Below are 23,029 nucleotides of genomic sequence, written 5' to 3'. Positions count from 1 at the left end.
TGCAGATCACCTAAAGTTCAGGCAACAAAACGGTGTAATATTACACTAATGTGAGAGACTGGAAGGTGATGTGAAAGTTGACAATTGAGCTTTGATATTTTGTCAGACTAGTGAGCATGAACTACTAGTATTATTATTTTTATTATTATCATCTTTATTATTATAAAAATAAATGATTACACATTGACACAATGTATGTTTTTTTTCCCCTCTTTTTTTTAAATTTTTTTTTATTTCAGAAGCCTTAACAAACCTTAAATATCTACCTGGTAAATTACACATCTAGCATTAGGAGCAGAAAGAAGGAATCCTAGTTAACATCTTTGTGTGCCTTATACTTGAGGAGTCTGTTGTAGGAGGTACATGGGTATGTTGTGCATATTTTATTAGATTTTGATGAGAAAACTTGTGTCTCTATGTTCAGGTGAAATAGTAAAAAGAAATGTCACTGCTGTTAACAATAGATTGATAAAACATGAATATATATCCTTTATTTGAAAAACAAAATCCATCAATTTTTCATTTAAGCAAATGCAATACAGCAAAAAAAAAAGCATTAGATTAATCTAAACTTTCTAAATAACTGATCAAGCAGCCTTTACTTTGACCAGAGTCATTGAACATCCATAGATGAGAGAGATAATGAAGAGTATGATGAAGGCACAGGCCATGTTCCAGGTTTCCTCAGACTGATCCAGTGATGCAGCTTCAGACTTGTTCTCATCAAAGTATATTGACTCTTCAATAAATTCTTTAAGAAGAAAGGATTTTTGTTATTTTGTCACTTCAACCTGAAGAGAAGTAAAGATTTTGTTCATCTGTGCTTATTGAATAATTTCAGCTTTGTCGTTTAAGTAAAGGTTGAATTAAACACCAAAGATGCTAGCATTCTTTAACAGAATTGTATATTGAACAGGATAAGTCCCTGGAAAACTTTAATAAATTCTATAAAAACAAAATAAATTCACCTGTTTTGGAGATGGAGTGAGTGGTGGTGCCAGTGATGTGCTCAACCTGGCAAGTGTATGTGTCTCCAGGTGCCCATTCTGAGGCCTGGACATAGAGGTGGCTTTGAATGCTGAATTTTCCATCAGACCCTTTGGCAGGGCTGCTGGTTCTGTTCCCATGTGTTAAATTAACACTATTTTGGAGCCAGGTGATGTTAATGGCAGATGGGCTGTAATCATACACCAGACACAACAGCTCATTTTGATTGTTAAGCAGCTTCACAGAGGGTTCCTGTTGCTTTATAGAGGCTGGATGATGGACCCAGAGGGAGGTGAGAAAAACAAAGACAGATTTCAGTGATGTCAACAGTCAGTTATTGCTTATAGTGTAAAAGGTTTAAGTATATGATGGTAGATTATAATGCTGTGAGATATATTTGTTCATTCAAGTATAATTCTGAATATGTAATATAAATGACCATACTTCTTAAATTTGATTGTGCAGATTGTTTTTATTCTCCTCCTTCCTTCTTCTTCCTCTTCTTATTCTTATTGTTATTATTATTATTAATATTATTATTATTATTTTACAGGCTCTGAGAGTAAAAGAATTTTAATTTAAAAATTGTATGACTAAGTAAAAAAAAGTACAAGCATTTATATGCTCTGTTAATAAATGGAACTAAATAGTAATCTAGATTTGATCGTCAGCAATTTCATGAACATTTGTAGTTCAGATGAACACTGATGTAAATTATACATAAACTAAGCAAGCTGTTTTCACCAGTGACAGGATGTGATGTTACTGACCGTATATGTTTTTTATTGTGCCTTTGATTGGCGTGTCAGACGACTCGTGGATAACCACACAAGAAAAAGTGCCATCCTCCATTTTTGATGTTAGCGTCAGTGTGCTATGCATGGAATAACCACCACTCTCGGAGTGCATGCCGACTGGACTGTTGGTGAAGTGAGATGCATCCAGCCGCTTGACATTCAGCTCCCAGTGCACAGAGATTTCAGCAGGTTGAAAGTCCTTGATCAAGCAGAGAAGAGCTCCTTTGCCCTTTCCAGACAGTTCGTCGTCACTAGGACTGAGAATTTGGACGGTGGGTTTTTTAGGCTCTAAACAAATACAAGGTTAGAATTTCAGTAGTTGTTTAACTAGCAATATGCCCATATCATAAGTGACTCTTAATCACAGATACAGCACTATTGGTCAGTTGTTCGGGTTACAGGTTTACATTAATGCACTTCTTCTAGTAACAGCTGATTCATAGGGGCTTGTGTGGTGGATATGTCTAATTCTAATGAAGATATTAAGAAAAAGCACTTTATGGTCAAGATTTCTGTAAGGAGAAATTTATTTTACATTTAAAAGGGACACTGGAGGGAGTCTTCAGTGTACTTTGTAACAATCAGAGCTAAAGCTATACCTTTAAGTTGAAAGATGGATGTTTATATTTCACAGCTTTTCAGGAAACAGATTCATAAAATGGATAATATGGTCATTTTTTCATTATCCAGAGCGACATGCAAAAGTGCTTTGAAGTCTATCAATGAATACATCAATACTGGTTCACTAGGTCATAGACTAAGCCTTAAAAACTCTGTTGGGAGGAATTATAGCACAACATTTTTTTTAAATACTTAACCGGAAAATAAGAGCTAGTTTGAGTGCTTCAGGAAGAGGTAGATCTTCATCTGTTGTTTGGAGGCAGCCAGTGAGTCAGCTGTTTGGACATTGAGGGGAAGTTATTTCCACCACCTTGGTGCCAGAACCGAGAAGAGTCTAGATGCATATTTTGCCTAAACTGAGAGATGGTGGGACCAGTCGAGCAGTGCTCGAGGGGTCTGAGGGAGCATGGTGCAGTGTGAGGAGTGAATAGAGCTTTGAGGTAAAAGGGAGCTGGTCTATTTTGCGCTTTGTAGGCAAGCATCAGTGTTGTGAATCTGATGCGTGCAGCTACCGGAAGCCAGTGGAGGGAATGCAGCAGTGGGTGTTGTGTGTGAGAACTTAGGCAGGTTGAAAACAAGTCACGCAGCTGCATTTTGGATCATTTGCAGAGGACGAATTGCATTTAGAGGTAGACCTGCCAGTAGAGAGTTGCAGAAGTCCAGTCTCAAAATGACAAGAGAATGAACAAGCACCTGAGCAGCCTCTGTGGAACAGAATGCCTTATTCTTCTTATGTTTTTAAAAAATAAACGAACATGAGCGATTACTGTGATATAAGAAGTATAAACACATTGAGACCTGCTATAAGACAATACTCAAATTTAGCTTGGTAGTAAGAGTAACTGCATCTGGTTGTTATTTTTGTAAAAGGGCATATTTACAAGTCTTATTCCTTGTATGTTTATGGAAAAAGATCCATCGAACCCCTTAACATGCTTTGGTATGCCAATGGCAAGTGTGTGAAATACACTAAAATCATATTTATGGCCATTCAAATTCATTAAAATAACAGTAAATTAAGGAACTGAGTCAAGCACATGAAGGCTTTTTTCTTTCTTTTTACAACAAACAAATAAATAAAATTAGTATCCTTTAAGGTCAGGGTATCAATCAGGACTTGCCTCTGATTTTGGAGATGTTGTATTGTTTTGAGTCTTTGGAGCAGAAGTGTTTGACCTCACAAGAAACAGTCTTGTAATTGTTCCATTCTGTAGTCTGAACCTTTAGGACACTTCGGAGACTCTCTGTTCCATTGATGTGGACTCTGGGAGCCTCTCTGGTCACATCCTGAGTGGAAATGGCATTTTCTACTTTCCAAGTAATGGAAAAGGCATTGAGCCTGTGGCCCAGCAGCAGACAGGTGACAGAAACCTTATTATTATTCGCTTTCAAATCACTGATGGATGGTGCCAGAATGTAGACCTGTGCCTTCTGAGCAAAATCTGGAGTCACTGGGGATAAAGAATTGACATTAGTGTAGTGATGTAAAGACACACATGCTTTTTTTTTATTTTTATAAAGATTTTAAACCTTTATGATATGTAGTCTGTTATTAGAATACCTGAGCAAATACTGGTGTTCTTCTTGAAAAATTGGTTGCTAGTAGGATCCTTGACTTGGCAGGTAAATGTATTTCCATTATTCCAGTCTGGCTGTGGAACAGTTATCTCACTGACCACTTTAACACGGCCATCTGCTTCCATTGTTCTGGCGATATGAGCATTATTCCCAGCTGCAGGGTTCCAAGTGATTTTTGGGTTAAGTCCAATTCCAGAGCAAAGAAGTTTTTGAGTCTCTGATCCTTTTGTATCCACACCGGAAACAACTGAAAGTTCCACTGAAGGGTCACCTGGAGAGAAGCTCAAATATTTAGGACCAAAATGTAAATATTGTATTTCAGGCTGATCTTGCTCACTCGTTTCTATTTCGTATTTATAAAAAACAATAATTTTCAGTGCACTTTACATCACACTGGCAAAATAGTGCAGTAAAACCTGATTTTGTTTTACGGCCATCAGGACTAGAACAAAATAAAAAGGAATACGGGAGGTTTTTACTTGCAAGCGAATTTTGAAACAATATGAAGCTTGTGGGACAAAAAGGCTGTATTTATTAACCTCAGTAAAATTTTACAGCGTTATTACATTTATTATATTTCAAAAATAAAACCATTTTAATTATGCTTCAATGCGTTTTGAAAGATACAAGCAAAAAAAAAATTAACTGCACAAAGATTTAAAAAAAAAAAAATTCCATGTACATCTGAAGTGGAGACTAATTACAAATTGAGCAAAAAGCTAAGGTTGAGGACATTTGAAGGCCAGAATTAATACACCATGTTGACTGTGCTGGCATTTCTACCAGTGTCCTTGTGACCTGTAAATATTGGTGAATAATAGATTGGGATGGAAATATTCCTCACCAAAAATGTTTCCTGTAGAATCAGATTTCCACCGTCCAGACTGGCTTTCAATCTGGCAGGTAAACCTTTTATCTGTGGTTGGTTGTTGTATAGGAACAGTGACTTGTCTAGTCAGAGTGTCCAGGCCTTGGGGCAGATCCACGTACTGATCTTGAGATAACTTGATGCCGTTGGCCTGGAAGGTGACCAAGAGCTCACCAGAGGGCAGATCTGTTGCGGCACACTCCAACACTATGGTGTGTTCCTTCTGTATGTCTGCAAGATTCCTCCTGATAACCACTGTAGGAGTTTTCTGAGGTTCTATGAAACATAAGGTAAAGTCTCAATTTAAGACAAACATTTAATATGGTCAAGCCTTCTGTAAAGAGACATTTCTATCACATTCATGGAAGGAGTCTCCAGTGTTTTTGCCCTGTAACAGTCAGAGGTAAATCTGTTGCTTTAGGTTGAAGAATGGATGTACACTGTATTGCTAAATGTTTTGGGACACCCCTCCAAATGATTGAATTCAGGGGTTGGGCTTGGCCCCTGAGTTCCAGTGAAATGAACTCTTAATGCTTCAGCATACCAAGACACGCTCTAATTCATCCTAAAGGTTTTCGATCAGGCTGAGGTCATGACTCTGTGCAGGCCAGTCAAGTTCCTCCACACCAAACTCACTCATCCATGTCTTTATGGACTTTGCTTTGTGCACTGGTGGGCAGTTATGTTGGAACAGGAAGGGGTCATCCGGAAACTGTTCCCACAAAGTTGTGAACATGAAATTATCCAAAATGTCTTGGTGTGCTGAAGCATTAAGAGTTCCTTTCACTGGAATTAAAGGGGCCGAGCCCAACCCCTGAAAAACAACACCTGAATTCAGTGATTTGGAGGGGTGTCCCAAAACCTTTGGCAATATAGTGTGTTTCACAGCTTTTAGGTAAACAGATGTAGATTTGTCTTAATAAAATGGATAATTTGGTCATTCTTTATTGATAATATCATTATTGAAAAATTGTTATATATGAGGAATAAACTATTTGAGACATGATTTTATAGAAAAATCACATTTAGGTTAACAGTAACTGCATCAGCTTTTCTTTTATTATTTTTCTATTAGTGCATATTTCCAGGTGTCTTAATTCTTATTATGCGTTTGGAAAATAACCCTTCGAACCCCTTAACATGCTTTGGTAGGCCAATGGCAGGTGTGTGACATGGAGTAAAATTGTATTTATGGCCATTCAAATTCATTAAAATAACAGTAAATTAAGAAGCTGAGTCACACACACATGGTTTTCCTCTCCTTTTACAACCAACAAAATGAATGAATTAATGAATAAATAAATTAGGATCCTTTAAGGTCAGGGTATCAATCAGGACTTGCCTCTGATTTTGGAGATGTTGTATTGTTTTGAGTCTTTGGAGCAGAAGTGTTTGACCTCACAAGAAACAGTCTTGTAATTGTTCCATTCTGTAGTCTGAACCTTTAGGACACTTTGGAGACTCTCTGTTCCATTGATGTGGACTCTGGGAGCCTCTCTGGTCACATCCTGAGTGGAAATGGCATTTTCTACTTTCCAAGTAATGGAAAAGGCATTGAGCCTGTGGCCCAGCAGCAGACAGGTGACAGAAACCTTATTATTATTATTATTCGCTTTCAAATCACTGATGGATGGTGCTAGAATGTAGACCTGTGCCTTCTGAGCAAAATCTGGAGTCACTGGGGATAAAGAATTGACATTAGTGTAGTGATGTAAAGACATACATGCTTTTTTTTTTTAAGATTTTAAACCTTTATGATATGTAGTCTGTTATTAGAATACCTGAGCAAATACTGGTGCTGTTCTTGAAAAATTGGTTGCTAGTAGGATCCTTGACTTGGCAGGTAAATGTATTTCCATTATTCCAGTCTGGCTGTGGAACAGTTATCTCACTGACCACTTTAACACGGCCATCTGCTTCCATTGTTCTGGCGATATGAGCATTATTCCCAGCTGCAGGGTTCCAAGTGATTTTTGGGTTAAGTCCAATTCCAGAGCAAAGAAGTTTTTGAGTCTCTGATCCTTTTGTATCCACACCGGAAACAACTGAAAGTTCCACTGAAGGGTCACCTGGAGAGAAGCTCAAATATTTAGGACCAAAATGTAAATATTGTATTTCAGGCTGATCTTGCTCACTCGTTTCTATTTCGTATTTATAAAAAACAATAATTTTCAGTGCACTTTACATCACACTGGCAAAATAGTGCAGTAAAACCTGATTTTGTTTTACGGCCATCAGGACTAGAACAAAATAAAAAGGAATACGGGAGGTTTTTACTTGCAAGCGAATTTTGAAACAATATGAAGCTTGTGGGACAAAAAGGCTGTATTTATTAACCTCAGTAAAATTTTACAGCATTATTACATTTATTATATTTCAAAAATAAAACCATTTTAATTATGCTTCAATGCGTTTTGAAAGATACAAGCAAAAAAAAATTAACTGCACAAAGATTTAAAAAAAAAAAAATTCCATGTACATCTGAAGTGGAGACTAATTACAAATTGAGCAAAAAGCTAAGGTTGAAGACATTTGAAGGCCAGAATTAATACACCATGTTGACTGTGCTGGCATTTCTACCAGTGTCCTTGTGACCTGTAAATATTGGTGAATAATAGATTGGGATGGAAATATTCCTCACCAAAAATGTTTCCTGTAGAATCAGATTTCCACCGTCCAGACTGGCTTTCAATCTGGCAGGTAAACCTTTTATCTGTGGTTGGTTGTTGTATAGGAACAGTGACTTGTCTAGTCAGAGAGTCCAGGCCTTGGGGCAGATCCACGTACTGATCTTGAGAGAACTGGATGCCGTTGGCCTGGAAGGTGACCAAGAGCTCACCAGAGGGCAGATCTGTTGCGGCACACTCCAACACTATGGTGTGTTCCTTCTGTATGTCTGCGAGATTCCTCCTGATAACCACTGTAGGAGTTTTCTGAGGTTCTATGAAACATAAGGTAAAGTCTCAATTTAAGACAAACATTTAATATGGTCAAGCCTTCTGTAAAGAGACATTTCTATCACATTCATGGAAGGAGTCTCCAGTGTTTTTGCCCTGTAACAGTCAGAGGTAAATCTGTTGCTTTAGGTTGAAGAATGGATGTACACTGTATTGCTAAATGTTTTGGGACACCCCTCCAAATGATTGAATTCAGGGGTTGGGCTTGGCCCCTGAGTTCCAGTGAAATGAACTCTTAATGCTTCAGCATACCAAGACACGCTCTAATTCATCCTAAAGGTTTTCGATCAGGCTGAGGTCATGACTCTGTGCAGGCCAGTCAAGTTCCTCCACACCAAACTCACTCATCCATGTCTTTATGGACTTTGCTTTGTGCACTGGTGGGCAGTTATGTTGGAACAGGAAGGGGTCATCCGGAAACTGTTCCCACAAAGTTGTGAACATGAAATTATCCAAAATGTCTTGGTGTGCTGAAGCATTAAGAGTTCCTTTCACTGGAATTAAAGGGGCCGAGCCCAACCCCTGAAAAACAACACCTGAATTCAGTGATTTGGAGGGGTGTCCCAAAACCTTTGGCAATATAGTGTGTTTCACAGCTTTTAGGTAAACAGATGTAGATTTGTCTTAATAAAATGGATAATTTGGTCATTCTTTATTGATATCATTATTGAAAAATTGTTATATATGAGGAATAAACTATTTGAGACATGATTTTATAGAAAAATCAAATTTAGGTTAACAGTAACTGCATCAGCTTTTCTTTTATTATTTTTCTATTAGTGCATATTTCCAGGTGTCTTAATTCTTATTATGCATTTGGAAAATGACCCTTCGAACCCCTTAACATGGGTTAATGGCCAATGGCAGGTGTGTGACATGGAGTAAAATTGTATTTATGGCCATTCAAATTCATTAAAATAACAGTAAATTAAGAAGCTGAGTCACACACACATGGTTTTCCTCTCCTTTTACAACCAACAAAATGAATGAATTAATGAATAAATAAATTAGGATCCTTTAAGGTCAGGGTATCAATCAGGACTTGCCTCTGATTTTGGAGATGTTGTATTGTTTTGAGTCTTTGGAGCAGAAGTGTTTGACCTCACAAGAAACAGTCTTGTAATTGTTCCATTCTGTAGTCTGAACCTTTAGGACACTTTGGAGACTCTCTGTTCCATTGATGTGGACTCTGGGAGCCTCTCTGGTCACATCCTGAGTGGAAATGGCATTTTCTACTTTCCAAGTAATGGAAAAGGCATTGAGCCTGTGGCCCAGCAGCAGACAGGTGACAGAAACCTTATTATTATTATTATTATTCGCTTTCAAATCACTGATGGATGGTGCTAGAATGTAGACCTGTGCCTTCTGAGCAAAATCTGGAGTCACTGGGGATAAAGAATTGACATTAGTGTAGTGATGTAAAGACATACATGCTTTTTTTTTTAAGATTTTAAACCTTTATGATATGTAGTCTGTTATTAGAATACCTGAGCAAATACTGGTGTTCTTCTTGAAAAATTGGTTGCTAGTAGGATCCTTGACTTGGCAGGTAAATGTATTTCCATTATTCCAGTCTGGCTGTGGAACAGTTATCTCACTGACCACTTTAACACGGCCATCTGCTTCCATTGTTCTGGCGATATGAGCATTATTCCCAGCTGCAGGGTTCCAAGTGATTTTTGGGTTAAGTCCAATTCCAGAGCAAAGAAGTTTTTGAGTCTCTGATCCTTTTGTATCCACACCGGAAACAACTGAAAGTACCACTGAAGGGTCACCTGGAGAGAAGCTCAAATATTTAGGACCAAAATGTAAATATTGTATTTCAGGCTGATCTTGCTCACTCGTTTCTATTTCGTATTTATAAAAAACAATAATTTTCAGTGCACTTTACATCACACTGGCAAAATAGTGCAGTAAAACCTGATTTTGTTTTACGGCCATCAGGACTAGAACAAAATAAAAAGGAATACGGGAGGTTTTTACTTGCAAGCGAATTTTGAAACAATATGAAGCTTGTGGGACAAAAAGGCTGTATTTATTAACCTCAGTAAAATTTTACAGCATTATTACATTTATTATATTTCAAAAATAAAACCATTTTAATTATGCTTCAATGCGTTTTGAAAGATACAAGCAAAAAAAAATTAACTGCACAAAGATTTAAAAAAAAAAATTCCATGTACATCTGAAGTGGAGACTAATTACAAATTGAGCAAAAAGCTAAGGTTGAGGACATTTGAAGGCCAGAATTAATACACCATGTTGACTGTGCTGGCATTTCTACCAGTGTCCTTGTGACCTGTAAATATTGGTGAATAATAGATTGGGATGGAAATATTCCTCACCAAAAATGTTTCCTGTAGAATCAGATTTCCACCGTCGAGACTGGTTTTCAATCTGGCAGGTAAACCTTTTATCTGTGGTTGGTTGTTGTATAGGAACAGTGACTTGTCTAGTCAGAGAGTCCAGGCCTTGGGGCAGATCCACGTACTGATCTTGAGATAACTTGATGCCGTTGGCCTGGAAGGTGACCAAGAGCTCACCAGAGGGCAGATCTGTTGCGGCACACTCCAACACTATGGTGTGTTCCTTCTGTATGTCTGCAAGATTCCTCCTGATAACCACTGTAGGAGTTTTCTGAGGTTCTATGAAACATAAGGTAAAGTCTCAATTTAAGACAAACATTTAATATGGTCAAGCCTTCTGTAAAGAGACATTTCTATCACATTCATGGAAGGAGTCTCCAGTGTTTTTGCCCTGTAACAGTCAGAGGTAAATCTGTTGCTTTAGGTTGAAGAATGGATGTACTTAATGTCTTAATTCATATATATAAATATATATATATATATATATATATATATATAAGTCTCAAAAGTCACAATTTTGTAATAATTTGAGCAAAATGTTTCAGCATCAGCTTTCAACTAGAATTGAAATTGTGAATTCCCTCTCTCACATGTTGTCATATGACAACATTTAGTTCTTGTCACGTGCCTTTGTTCTAGTTCTAGTCCCTTTCTCCTGTCAGTAGATGTTTGATTTATTGTGTTCATCTGTTGTATGTATACACATACCCTGTTTTGTGTTAGTATCTTGATGATTTGTTTATTGCATCATGCACTTGAAGAGCCTTCTCCTCCTAGGAGAATTTCCTCTCCTACATTTATTCTGCATTTATTATTATTATTATTATCATTATTATTATTATTATTATTATGGCTTATACTTTTTTGCTGCTTTTATACTGCTGTTATTCTAGGATGTTTTGCAAATGAAGCCCATACTATGAATATAAATTTTGTCATGTTCCACTACACAATTGAGAGACAAAGCAAATGTATAAAGTTACCCTAAAATACAAAATACCTGGGTCAGTGGGGAGCAATGTGATACCATTATAGATCAAAGCTGATATACAACTTACCTGTAAAAACGATCTCCTTTTCTATTGCAAAAGGGAAACATGAATGTTCAGCTTTGCACTTTACTGTCAGCAATTGTTTCCATTTGAATGCATTCATGGTCAGATTGCTAACTGTGGTCCCTTGCTCTATCACGGTATTGATTTGCTGGATCATTTTTTGTCCATCTACATGCCATGACACTTCAGGGTTCAAGTCAGTTTCAACAAAACAGGAGACTGCAACAGTTTTTTCTTCCAAAACTGACTTGAGACTGGGTTTCTCCAGACGAATCTGTGGTAGCATTATTAATTTATCTGCAATAAATAAGAGATTGTTTACTTATAGTTAGACTTGAAAGATCTTTTATTCCGCACCGTTTTTTCCTGCTGAACTGACCTTCACATTTGCTGAAAGTTTGATTGTACGCCCCAGACTTGTGTCTGACCTCACAATTGAATTTTGTGCCTTTGTTCCATGTCTGTGCATCAACTGTGATTTGGCTCAGTACAGCAAACTCCTTTTGTCTACCTCTGGAAGTCTCGAAGGTCTGCAGGGGTTTTTCTTCCTTAAGCAGTGACGTATCTTGGTACCACTTAATACCAATTGCTTTAGGATGAAAACCAGTCAACCAACAAAGCAGATTAACACCATTGCTTGTCGTCCTGCTGCTGGTGGTGATGTTGGGCTTAGTCACATCCTCGTCTATAAACAGTGAGATAACAACAATTGAAGTACATATGTATGTTTACTGCTCAGTAGAACATCCTTAAAATTTCAGCTTCGTTTTTGCACTCATTATGTGTGTTTAGCACATATTAGCACAACACTTTGGTAAGGAACCCATATGAACATCATGATGATTTCATTAAAAGTGATCCAAGTGCTTTTCATATGCTACATGCAACCTCCTTCTATTTGACTGTTGGAGTTTTCAAAACCAGAATTCAGTGTAACAACTAATGACAAATAACTAAGAGTGTAATATCAAGCATGGTAATTATCAGTTATTATCCCGTTTGTTTGATATTGTTTTTTGCACGAATAATTTTTAAGAATCATTTTAGTGCTGCACCAAAAACACAAGCTAATCTTACATTAGTGGTTCGATGTGTGTAGACTGTTTTGTTTTTCGCAGTTTGTGGTATTTCGCGCTAAGGCTAGAGGAAGGAGTGCAGGACAGGCTTCAGCAAGCAGCGGCAACAAGCAGACCAAAGGTTAAACGGCTAAATCTTCCGAAAGAAGAAGTGAAATTCATCTGCATCTCTGAGATGGAGTGAAACACACCTGCACAGGAAGAAGCGCTCCATTTGCATCCATTATTAGACCATTTACATGTAGCGTTTTTGCTTGTTATGTAAAGCATTTTTTTTTAATGTTCTTGGTTTGCTCAGTGAACTGATAAAGCCTTTGTAATAATTCACAAAAAATTAGCTAATAAAAGAGAATATTAATATTACAAAATACATTTAGTACATTCCAACACCATGAAGTTAGAGAAACACCATTATTATTGAAAATGTTTATAAAACTTAAGCCTATTGAAATAAACACTATTTCAAGGCTGACAGTAATCCAAATAAAGATGTAGAGACATTCAATTGCATACTTTTGTAAGACATTTATTTGAGTTTTGAGTGAAAGCATGAAAAAAAAGTCTAACATTTAAATTTCCAAACGTATTTACAGATATAAAATAAGTGGAAAGTCGCCTAGTAGGCAAAAGCAGAAAGTATAACTGGGAACAGTATAATGAAGAAACAGAGAGATGACCAAACTCCTTTCCATTTGAAGTTTCTGTACTCATTTCACCTGAAATGACAATTTTAAAGTGATTAGATCAAAAAAACCTAGCCATACATCATGTGGTATAACAATATATTCTTTTTGTTACTTATGTAATGAAATAATATTTGAATACCCTCATTCTCTCTCTATTTTATTTAGGGTGAATACAAATATATTGGGACAGTTTGTTGAAATTCCGTGCCAAGTTTTCCTGCCATCGATTAAACAAAATCCCCATTTTCCCCCACCACGTGTCGATCAGATTCTAAAGATGCTTCAAACTTTTTTAAATTAGAGATTTACAGCTAAAACTGTAATTTAATCGGAGCATAATTATGAAAAACATCAAGTCAACCCTAGCATACTGTATGAACACAGCACTAAGTCAATTCAATTTGACTAGGAAGCTTATAAAGTGGTTTGGATGTTCTGTAATTAACTTCTTACAGTGATAAAGCAGTTAAGGAAATCATCTTTATTGTCCCATTCTCCTAACCTTGAATCTTTTCTATCAAAACATTGATATGAAGAGATTAAGTAAAATCATATTAGAAAATCGCAATTAAAAGTAATAAACTAAGAAAACAAGAAAACCTGAAGTATTTTATTACACTTATAGCACAGCAATTTGCAAACGATTTGTCTAATTGAAGTTCAGCAAGAATGATGGTCAGAGCTGCTGTTAAAAAAACAGAAAACCTTCGGCATTTAGAAATCAGTAGCATTTTATTATTCATTTCTTGCTGTGGCATGTACGTGGGATTTTAAAACTAGTAAATACTACTGCATACTACTTATTTGCCCCAGTATACTTGGATTCACCCTGTTTATGTTTATTGATCAGGTCTTACCTTGATAACGGTTACTCCGATGCTGTAGAAGAGGGAGAAGAGGAAGAGAAATACAAAGGTTAAGGCAGTGTTTGCCATGTTATCTTCATCCACCTCCACCTCATTTTGGAAGAGCTCTGTCAACATCGGGCAATCTGCTCACACATACACACACACACACACACACACACACATTTATATAAGCATGTATATATTTGATAAAAACAGGAACAGAAATTACACAATTAGCAGTTTACGCAGTAAATATGAATGAGGTGCACCACAACTTACCCAATATATACAATATAAATAATTAAATTAGGACTAAATATGACCTACTTTTCCACTGCACCATGTTTTAAAACACTACATAAGCTTTGGCTTTCATTAAATGGAAATTTTTACAATAAGTGTTTTGTTTCAGTCGCTGTTATTTGATTTCATACCACACTCTCATAGGCCAGAATGTGATCTGACAGTAATTCTGGCCACAAGGTGCTTATTCTAATATGATTTAATTAAAGTGATCATTTCCATAGTAAAAACAGACCATCAAAAATGAACAGATCAAACAAATGTTTGTCCATGTTGATATGGTAATGTTTTCTGTAAGAAGACAATTACTTATGACTATATCTATCAACTATATGTTTAATGTTAGTCTTAGCTTTCTTACAGTCACACAGTAATTTGAGAATGTTTTTAAAACTGCTTTGCACTTTGCAGTTTCTTGCTAATCACACGTTTTGTAACTCTACTTCACGTTAGTCTGCGTCACACTATCGTGACGTGGATTAAATCTTTAACAACACATTCTAAAGAGTATTATTGCTCATGGGGCTCCCTGCAAAACATTATGGCAAATATACTGGCAAAATAACTGTCCTGAATAGGCTGAAATCTATAGATTTACAGTCTTAGTAACTTATCTCCTGATTGGATAAAAAAACTACGACGTTCCTTATCAAGCCTGTGTATCTGTTCAAAATTAGCAAAATGCTATAAACAGTTTGTTATTATCTCAAATTTAGCATAATGTATCATTATAGTATGTCAGTGTGTTTTAATTATTAAAAGGTCTGCATGTAGTATGCAGGTTAAACATGAAATCGGTGATCCCCAACATGCCAAGGAAAAGGGTATAAAAGGTTCTCCACATTACATGAGAGGCTGAATATCTTGGCTTGCTGCAGATTTTATCTCTTGTTGCCACTATTTTATTTACGGCCTAATTGAAGATGTATTTACTAATAGTCACTAACACAGAGCAACAAAAAAGCTTGACAAAAATATTACAAAAATGCAAACACACAAACACATATATTGTGAAATTGTTGGTGAAAGCTTTGGGCCTATATTTCATGGATTTGTCCCTTAAATTGAATGAAAAGGCATTTATAATAGACCTTTGAAGCCCATATCATTTTTACACTTATTTTTTAAACTGCATACTTTGGAAGTATTACAGTTTTCGGGACAATGCTAGCAAATATGATCCTTAAGGGACATTAAAGCAGCTGTAACTTAAAATGTCTTAACTGAAAGCTAGTCCAGGTGCAGCCATGGCATTATTTTACACAATCAGTATTTAGGATATAGCAATATAGTGCTGTATAAAGTTGGTAAAATAATAATATAATATTTCTGTACTGCACAGGGTACATGCTGAAGGATTTTTTTTATTGTCATTGTTTCAGTGTAATATTGCATCAGACATATTCCAGAAAACAAGGACACACAAGCATCAGACAGACTTCAAGACAATGACACTGCATTAATTAAAAAAAAGAAAAAGACATAGAAGACGGGGCAAAAAAATAAAAAATAAAACAAGCATTAATAGCAGACAAGACACTGCCTATTACTTCTTGTTGCAGACTGAGGGAACATTCAGACTAAGATTCATTACGGCGGGCGGGTTTGAACTGCTACTGATGCATCTGGATATGAGGCGTACAGAGTCCTCGATGGACTCATGATAAACCCTGCAGGTGAAAACAGCCCCTTTTTTCCAATCTTCAGCTTTGGCAATAAGCTGGCTGTATGCTGAAAACTTGCCGTTTTTGTCAATAACGTTAGTGGTGTATTGCTCATAGCTGCTCAGAGTTTCCACTTTTTTATCGTTAACAAGCCAAGACACAGCCACCTCCTTAGGGTAGAAGTCTTTTACATAGCAAGTCAGGGTCACCCATTCATCTGAATTCTCTGGTGGAGGGAGCAAGTAAACCTCGGGGCAGACCTCGTTGCCTATGAACGTGAAATCACAGTTAACTTCAAAACATGCTCAGTTTCTTATACTTGCATTGTTTCCTTATGTTGGCAAACACTGGTCAGACGTAAAATAACTAATTTGCACAGAATTTCTTATAGTTAGTATCAACTCATAGCTTTATCGTACAAATAAAGAGCAAGAAGTAAAAGTAGTAAAAGTATTTCTTACCATTTTCTTTTTTATAGTCGATCTCTTTAAACGATGTGGGGAATGACTTATGGTGCACCTGACAGGTGAATGTAGAGCCACTGGTCCACTCAGTGTAATTGATTCTGAGACTGGCTTTGATTGTGCTATTGGTTGGTTGGTTTGTTTCCGTTGTTGATGAGAGCACTTTAGTGCCTTGAAGCCATTTAATGTCCGAGAAACCTGGCTCTCCATCACCTTTGCACACAAGATCACCAGCTCTGTTGATCAGCATGTCCCTGGTGGAAGGCGGGATTATGCGTACCTCTGGCTGTTGTACATCACCAGGCACTGTAAAGAAGGTGCAGAAACAAGTTTAAGTGATTCAATTCAAATGACTTTTGAATAAAAAAAAAACATGCAATTTATAGTTTTAATGAACATCAAACCCAAATAATCATGGAACTGAAATTTTCATTCAAACTAGACTCCAAATGGTTACTTTAAACCAAACATACAGTTTCATTTACAACATTTAGCATGTACTTTGTATTGTTTAATAAAAAACATTTTCTCATTACTATGGTTTAACAATAACATTGAGCTGTTAGAGGGGGTTTTAATGAAATGAATGAATAATATAATACATACCGTAAGCCACATCTTTAGACGCAGTCCATTTCTTCTGCTCAAATTCGCACTTAACTGGAGTAGATGAGCCCGTCCATTCATTGCTGGTCATTTCCAAAACACTTACAGCAGTGTAACCACTCGTATCCTGGCTTAGTATGGTGGCTTTGACCTTGCTGTTGAGGTCCTTCTGGTCCTGACTCCACTTAAATTTATGCGTTTTAGGCGAAAATTGTGTAGCTAAGCAGATGAAGGTAGCTGTTCCGTTGTCTATTTCTGTTTGGATTGGAGCTGTTAGAAGCAGAGATGCAGGGAGCTCGACCACATCTGCAAAACAAACATACACAGATACGTATGCAGCAGCAATAGGCACAGCTTGTGTTGCCACAGTATAAAGGGCGGAAATGTGCTATTTTTTTTAAACCACATAATCTATAAACATTTATATCAGATTGCTGTCAAATGATCAATTAATGTTAATAAATTGTCTATATTTTCTATAGTAACAACTTGAACAGGTACTTGTATAGTTGATGCTCCACATAATATAATAATTCTATTAATAAATACACATTTTAAAAAATGTGTTCTGTAAGGAGACATTTTTTTGTTAACTTTATATGGAAGAAGTCTCCAGTTTCAGAGCCAGAGGACTTACTTTTTTAGTAACATAAACTATATGTATATAGCCAGGTTATATCTTATTAACTTAGCAAATTGCCTAATTGTGGTAGAAGTGGAATAAAACACTTCACATTACACAAATTTGCCTACTAACTATTTTTCTTTTGTTTTTCTTATGGTTGCTTTTCCCATCATGCTTTCTTTTGCACAGGTTAAGCAATTATGGGTAAATAAATGACACTTAGATTAGAGTAAAACTAATCAGGAGAAAACTCATTGCATCTATGGATTTGAGTAGAAAACAAACAAACCTTAAATTCTACTTTAATAGTCTGTAACATCTACTTCATCACTTCAACCTGTTTATGCCACAGCAAACTTTTTTTTTTTAAATGTTCTTTGATGATATACTGTGGCAACAAGCATGCGAGGAGTCATAAGCCAAAGTTGAACAAAAGGGAACAGGCTTTGTTGAGCATTGGCAGAGAAAGCGCACACAGTGTACATAAGCTTTGGCATTTAACATGTTTGACTTTGGGCATGAAATATTCCACTGCTGATAGAAACCCAGCAAATCCATAGATAGAAATAATAAACCTTTAGTCAGACACTTTAAATGGCCAAAGCAGACTGTCTCAGTGTGATTAGACATACAATGTCCTCTTTAACATGGACTTGAATTTGAAACGATTGTAGATATTCATTCTTTTTAGAGTCTAATTCCATGTCCTTTGCATCATTTTTCTTAAAGAATAATGCTCACACTGAGACTGTATTTAGATTATACAAGTAGCTAAGAGAAAGTTGCAACCATCTATATGACCGTTGACGCTATTTGGAGGAAGAAAAACTGTTGTAGCTGAATTTTTGTTCTCTCTCTTTTTTTTGATCTTCTATTTAAATGAGTTTTACAGGAACTTCTTTTTAATTAAGTCTGTGTTAAGGAAACATTTTACATGTACTAATTCACATGTAGTAGATGTTAAAGTGATCATAAATGCATAGTTATATATGTCTATTTGTTTTAACGTTTATTACTGTTTGCTTTCTTGCTTGTGTTTTGAACAATTTCACCAAATACCTTATACAGTGTCAGCAACCTACTTACAAACTGTACTTTTTTCTTGTCACTGGAGTGGTACGTTTAATGTTTATATTTGACCACTTGTATCACTAGACCATAAGGTCCAATTATGTACCAAAGGTGCACTATATTCACGTTCCCTTCATGGGTCCATCTACGCAAAACAAAGATAGTTTACTTTATCTTTAGAGTGTTTGTATGGGGCACGTGTAAGTCACCTAATAAAGTAGCTCTGTTTATTGTTGACTTGGAAATGAGGCATAAATGCGTGTGAAATTTTTGTTTTTTTTCCCCTGGATGTTTCTCGCCTACCTGGCTTTCTCAAGGGCGCTTCCTTTTCTCCTTTGCTGTTTTCGACTTTGCACTTGTACTGCTTCTGCTGGTCCCATTCGGCAAACTTGACGCGCACGTGGCTCACAGAGGTATAACCTCCGTTCGCACGCACCGCCGGGTATTGCACGACGTCGGTTATCGCGTTCCCGCTGGGATCTTTCCAACTGAAGGTCAGTCCGTCGGCGGAGGCCAAATCGCGAGTGACACAGCCAAGAGTGATGTAACCGTCCTTGGACGGGTCGCACTGCCAAAGTGGAAACAGGGACTGCGGGGGGCCTTGCACAGCTATAGATAGATAGATAGATAGATAGATAGATAGATAATCAGTGTACCAACCAACTCTGGATCTCTGTGTCTGGAAGCAAAGAATAGACTTGATTTTTATTTTTGGCACTCAGCATTTCCTGTTGGAAAACTAGATTTCCCCCTTTCTAATCTGATACCAAACCTGTATATTATACAATATTATATATTATACACTAAATTTTACTCACCGTGTAAGTAGCCTACCAATTATTAATAATCATATATTTAATAAACATATCATTGTTCAGACTTCACCAATAATAATTATTAATCATTGGTTTCATTCAGAGATATAACAGCAATAATCATACATACATACATACATACACACACACACACACACACACACACACACACATACATACATACACACATACATGCATACATACATACATACATACACACACATATACACACATACATACACACACACATACATACACACATACATACATACATACATACATACATACATACGTGCATACAACGCATATCATTATAAACTCGTTCTCACCTCACGCTCAAACAAACGTGCGCAGTTTTCAACCATTGCATTTCAGACGACTGAGGTTGTGGGGAAAATGGGTACGATCACTAAACCCGCCCATTTCTTACGATTCAATTCGTTCTCGTTAGCTACGAATTGTTCCAAACTTTCAAACACGCGACAGTTACAACCAATAAAATGGAATATTATGGAATAATATACAATGAAATATCTAAACTAATAAAACTTGACGTTTTCTTTTAAGAACGCATTTGTAAAAACAAACAAACAAACAAACAAACAAACACCGATATTATAATAAACACAATTTATTGTCGCAAAACAGATTCGGAAGCATTTACTGAAGGTTAGACCGACTGTTTTTTAATTAAACATTAAAAATGATTGTGTAATGTAAAATTATTACATTGAAATCGGCCAATTTACATATTTATTGTTATTATTATTATTATTATTATTATTATTATTATTATTAATACCACTTCTACTAATGCTGACAGACAAAAGCAGAATATGAACTCATCACTACAGTATATTCAGTATATAATCAGGTTTTCTATGTCGTTAAAGTACTTTAACCGACTCCAAACCCGCACATTTCTTACAGTTCAATTTGTTCTCTTAAGCAAAGAATGGTTCCAAATGTTCAAATATGAGACAATTAAAACTACCTGAAAAATTTAAACTAATAAAACTTGATTTTTTTTCTTCATTTAAAACATATTTGTAAAACCCCGTTATTATTATAAATGCAATTTCTTGTCGCAAAACAAATTTGGATCTATAATAATAATAATAATAATAATAATAATAATAATAATAATAATAATAATAATAATGATAAAAACTGACAGACGTACCAACTCATAAGCACAGTATCATAATCTGCATAATCTAACGGTGCTTTTTGTTATTAAAAAAAAAATCAAGATCATTAAGGTACTTGAACTAACTGATTCATATTGAGCATAAAAACGCAATATAAGTACTATTTTACATTAATAGAAATTAAACGAAACGAGTACGATCACTAAACCCGCCCATTTCATACGATTTAATTCGTTTTCTTAAGATAAGAATTATTCAAAAATTTCAAACGTGAGACAATTAAAACTAACATAAAATTTTTAACCAATAAAACTTATTATTTGAGAACGCATTTGTAATATTATAATAAATACAATTTTTTGTCGTAAAACAAATTCGGAACGATTTGCTGAGGGTATTGATATTTTTTTAAACATAATAATAATAATAATAATAATAATAATAATAATAATAATAATAATAATAATAATAATAATAATAATACTGACAGATGTAAGCAATATACAGTATATTGAATCTTTTAAAATCTAAGATACTTGAACCAACTGACCAATTCTAAGCAGACAAAGAAGTTTAAATTAATAATAATAATGATTTGTAAATTATTACCATAAGAAAAACACTCGAATTACTTTTCAGGATTTTCTTCAGATTATTTTTTTAAGAATAATAATTCACTTACTTTCAATATAACCGTCTCACAAAATATTATGTAATTACCTTTTAACGTCCGTGTTTTTAGATGTACAATTTAGACCATTAAATATCGCATTATTAGCAAAGAAATAAAGATTACGGTAAAAGCGCTGAATTTACTTACCGCTTGTTACGGTGACAAGTGTGCCTTTTCCCCAGTAGTCAAAACCCCAGTTACACAGTGCTCAAGTTTACAGCACACCACAATACACTAATCTATACTACATTAAACTACATCAGTAATATTATAGCGCTTTGGACGCACATCATTAAAATGAATAGATGCAACCAAATAGAGAACTTATAAACATAAAAAATAGACCTAACGCTTATTTAAAAAAAAATAATAATAATTTGATGTTTTTAGCGGAAAAACGCAGTCTTGTAGGATTTTAGCAACATTATTATCTGTACTAAAACTAACTAAAAACCTTCAATTTAAAAATCTTTTAAAGTTTCAAAGGAACTTGAAGCGTTATATTGCGTTAAGCGTTTCTAAGAGTTTTACTGGCTAATGTTAAATTCTGGGAATCAAGTCAGCAATTTATTTCGATTTTCCAAAAAAAATGTCAAAAAGAATTAATGTTCGTGTAACGGCACGAATAAGATGCTTGTCTTACCAGAAGTAACGGTGACCATCGTTCCTTTTCCCCAGTAGTCAAAAGGGTAGTCACAGTGACTTAAATCTATTCTGCCATCGTTCAAAAAGACCTGACTGTCCGATTTATCGAAGTATTACTGATAATGTCTAAACGTCCTTCACAAAAACTTAAAACCTAAAGCATATCGACGCTGTTTTTTTTAAGAACAAGTAATAAAAAAAACATTAAATGAATTAAAGATGATTTTTTTCTATTTTAAATGAAGTGCTGTCGCTGAACCCCCATCTTCGTTTAACGTTTTCTAAACATGTGAATTGATGGATATAAACTGCTACATAGACTCAAACTGTTACAATAAAATTATTACAAATAAGGAGAAAATTCTATAGTGGCTTGGTTTTCATTTCTTACCTGAAGTCACAGTCACCATCGTTCCTTTTCCCCAGTAATCAAAAGCACCGTAGTCACAGTGTTACGGTTTACCGTACTACTCATACAATATACGGACCAGAAGCGGTTCGAGCACACAAATATATTTTCTAAAACTGTGTAAAAAATTTTTAGGTCATATTAAATCTGTGTAATAAATGTAATCGTACCTGAAGTCACAGTCACCATCGTTCCTTTTCCCCAGTAATCAAAAGCATCGTAGTCACAGTGTTACGGTTTACCGTACTACTCATACAATATACGGACCAGAAGCGGTACGAGCACACAAATATATTTTCTAAAACTGTGTAAATTTTTTTTAGGTCATATTAAATCTGTGTAATAAATGTAATCGTACCTGAAGTCACAGTCACCATCGTTCCTTTTCCCCAGTAACTAAAAGCACCGTAGTCACAGTGTTACGGTTTACCGTACTACTCATACAATATACGGACCAGAAGCGGTACGAGCACACAAATATATTTTCTAAAACTGTGTAAAAATTTTTTAGGTCATATTAAATCTGTGTAATAAATGTAATCGTACCTGAAGTCACGATCACTGAAGTTCCTTTTCCCCAGTAGTCAAAGTAACTGTAGCTGTAGTAGTAGCACAGTGAGTAAACTGGCCGATTCTCTATTCGAAATCTCCTCAATGGGCTGTTTCTGCACAGCGGTCACTAATTCTACTCTAACTTTTATGGACTACTTGGGCAGTTTTGCCCCATTTCACAGTTCACGTGCTTCGATGTTTTTCGAATATTT

The 23,029-nt window shown here is 35.7% G+C and overlaps 1 protein-coding gene across 5 annotated transcripts in view; it reads right to left on the bottom strand.

The window, feature by feature from the left end:
- Window positions 1–465: 465 nt before the first annotated feature.
- Window positions 466–23,029, bottom strand: part of LOC131365118 (hemicentin-1-like) — a 153,804-nt gene continuing 131,240 nt past the window's right edge. Inside the window, exons 3-18 of one of the 5 annotated variants that reach the window (XM_058408743.1) lie at window positions 22,248–22,304; window positions 18,876–19,181; window positions 11,609–11,914; window positions 11,233–11,526; window positions 10,154–10,453; window positions 9,296–9,583; window positions 8,855–9,193; window positions 7,493–7,792; window positions 6,633–6,920; window positions 6,194–6,529; window positions 4,828–5,127; window positions 3,967–4,254; window positions 3,527–3,856; window positions 1,758–2,072; window positions 969–1,256; window positions 466–751 (exon numbers count right to left, since the gene is read on the bottom strand). In XM_058408743.1, the coding sequence (XP_058264726.1) occupies window positions 588–751; window positions 969–1,256; window positions 1,758–2,072; window positions 3,527–3,856; window positions 3,967–4,254; window positions 4,828–5,127; window positions 6,194–6,529; window positions 6,633–6,920; window positions 7,493–7,792; window positions 8,855–9,193; window positions 9,296–9,583; window positions 10,154–10,453; window positions 11,233–11,526; window positions 11,609–11,914; window positions 18,876–19,181; window positions 22,248–22,304 (4,499 nt within the window). In that variant the 3' untranslated portion in view covers window positions 466–587. The other 4 variants (XM_058408765.1, XM_058408773.1, XM_058408757.1 and 1 more) reach the window with 4 other exon arrangements.

Source organism: Hemibagrus wyckioides, linkage group LG02, assembly GCF_019097595.1.
Source record: "Hemibagrus wyckioides isolate EC202008001 linkage group LG02, SWU_Hwy_1.0, whole genome shotgun sequence".
NCBI lineage: Eukaryota > Metazoa > Chordata > Actinopteri > Siluriformes > Bagridae > Hemibagrus > Hemibagrus wyckioides.
The sequence above is the reverse complement of the archived record's forward strand: the minus strand, read 5'-3'. Positions and strand labels throughout refer to the sequence as shown.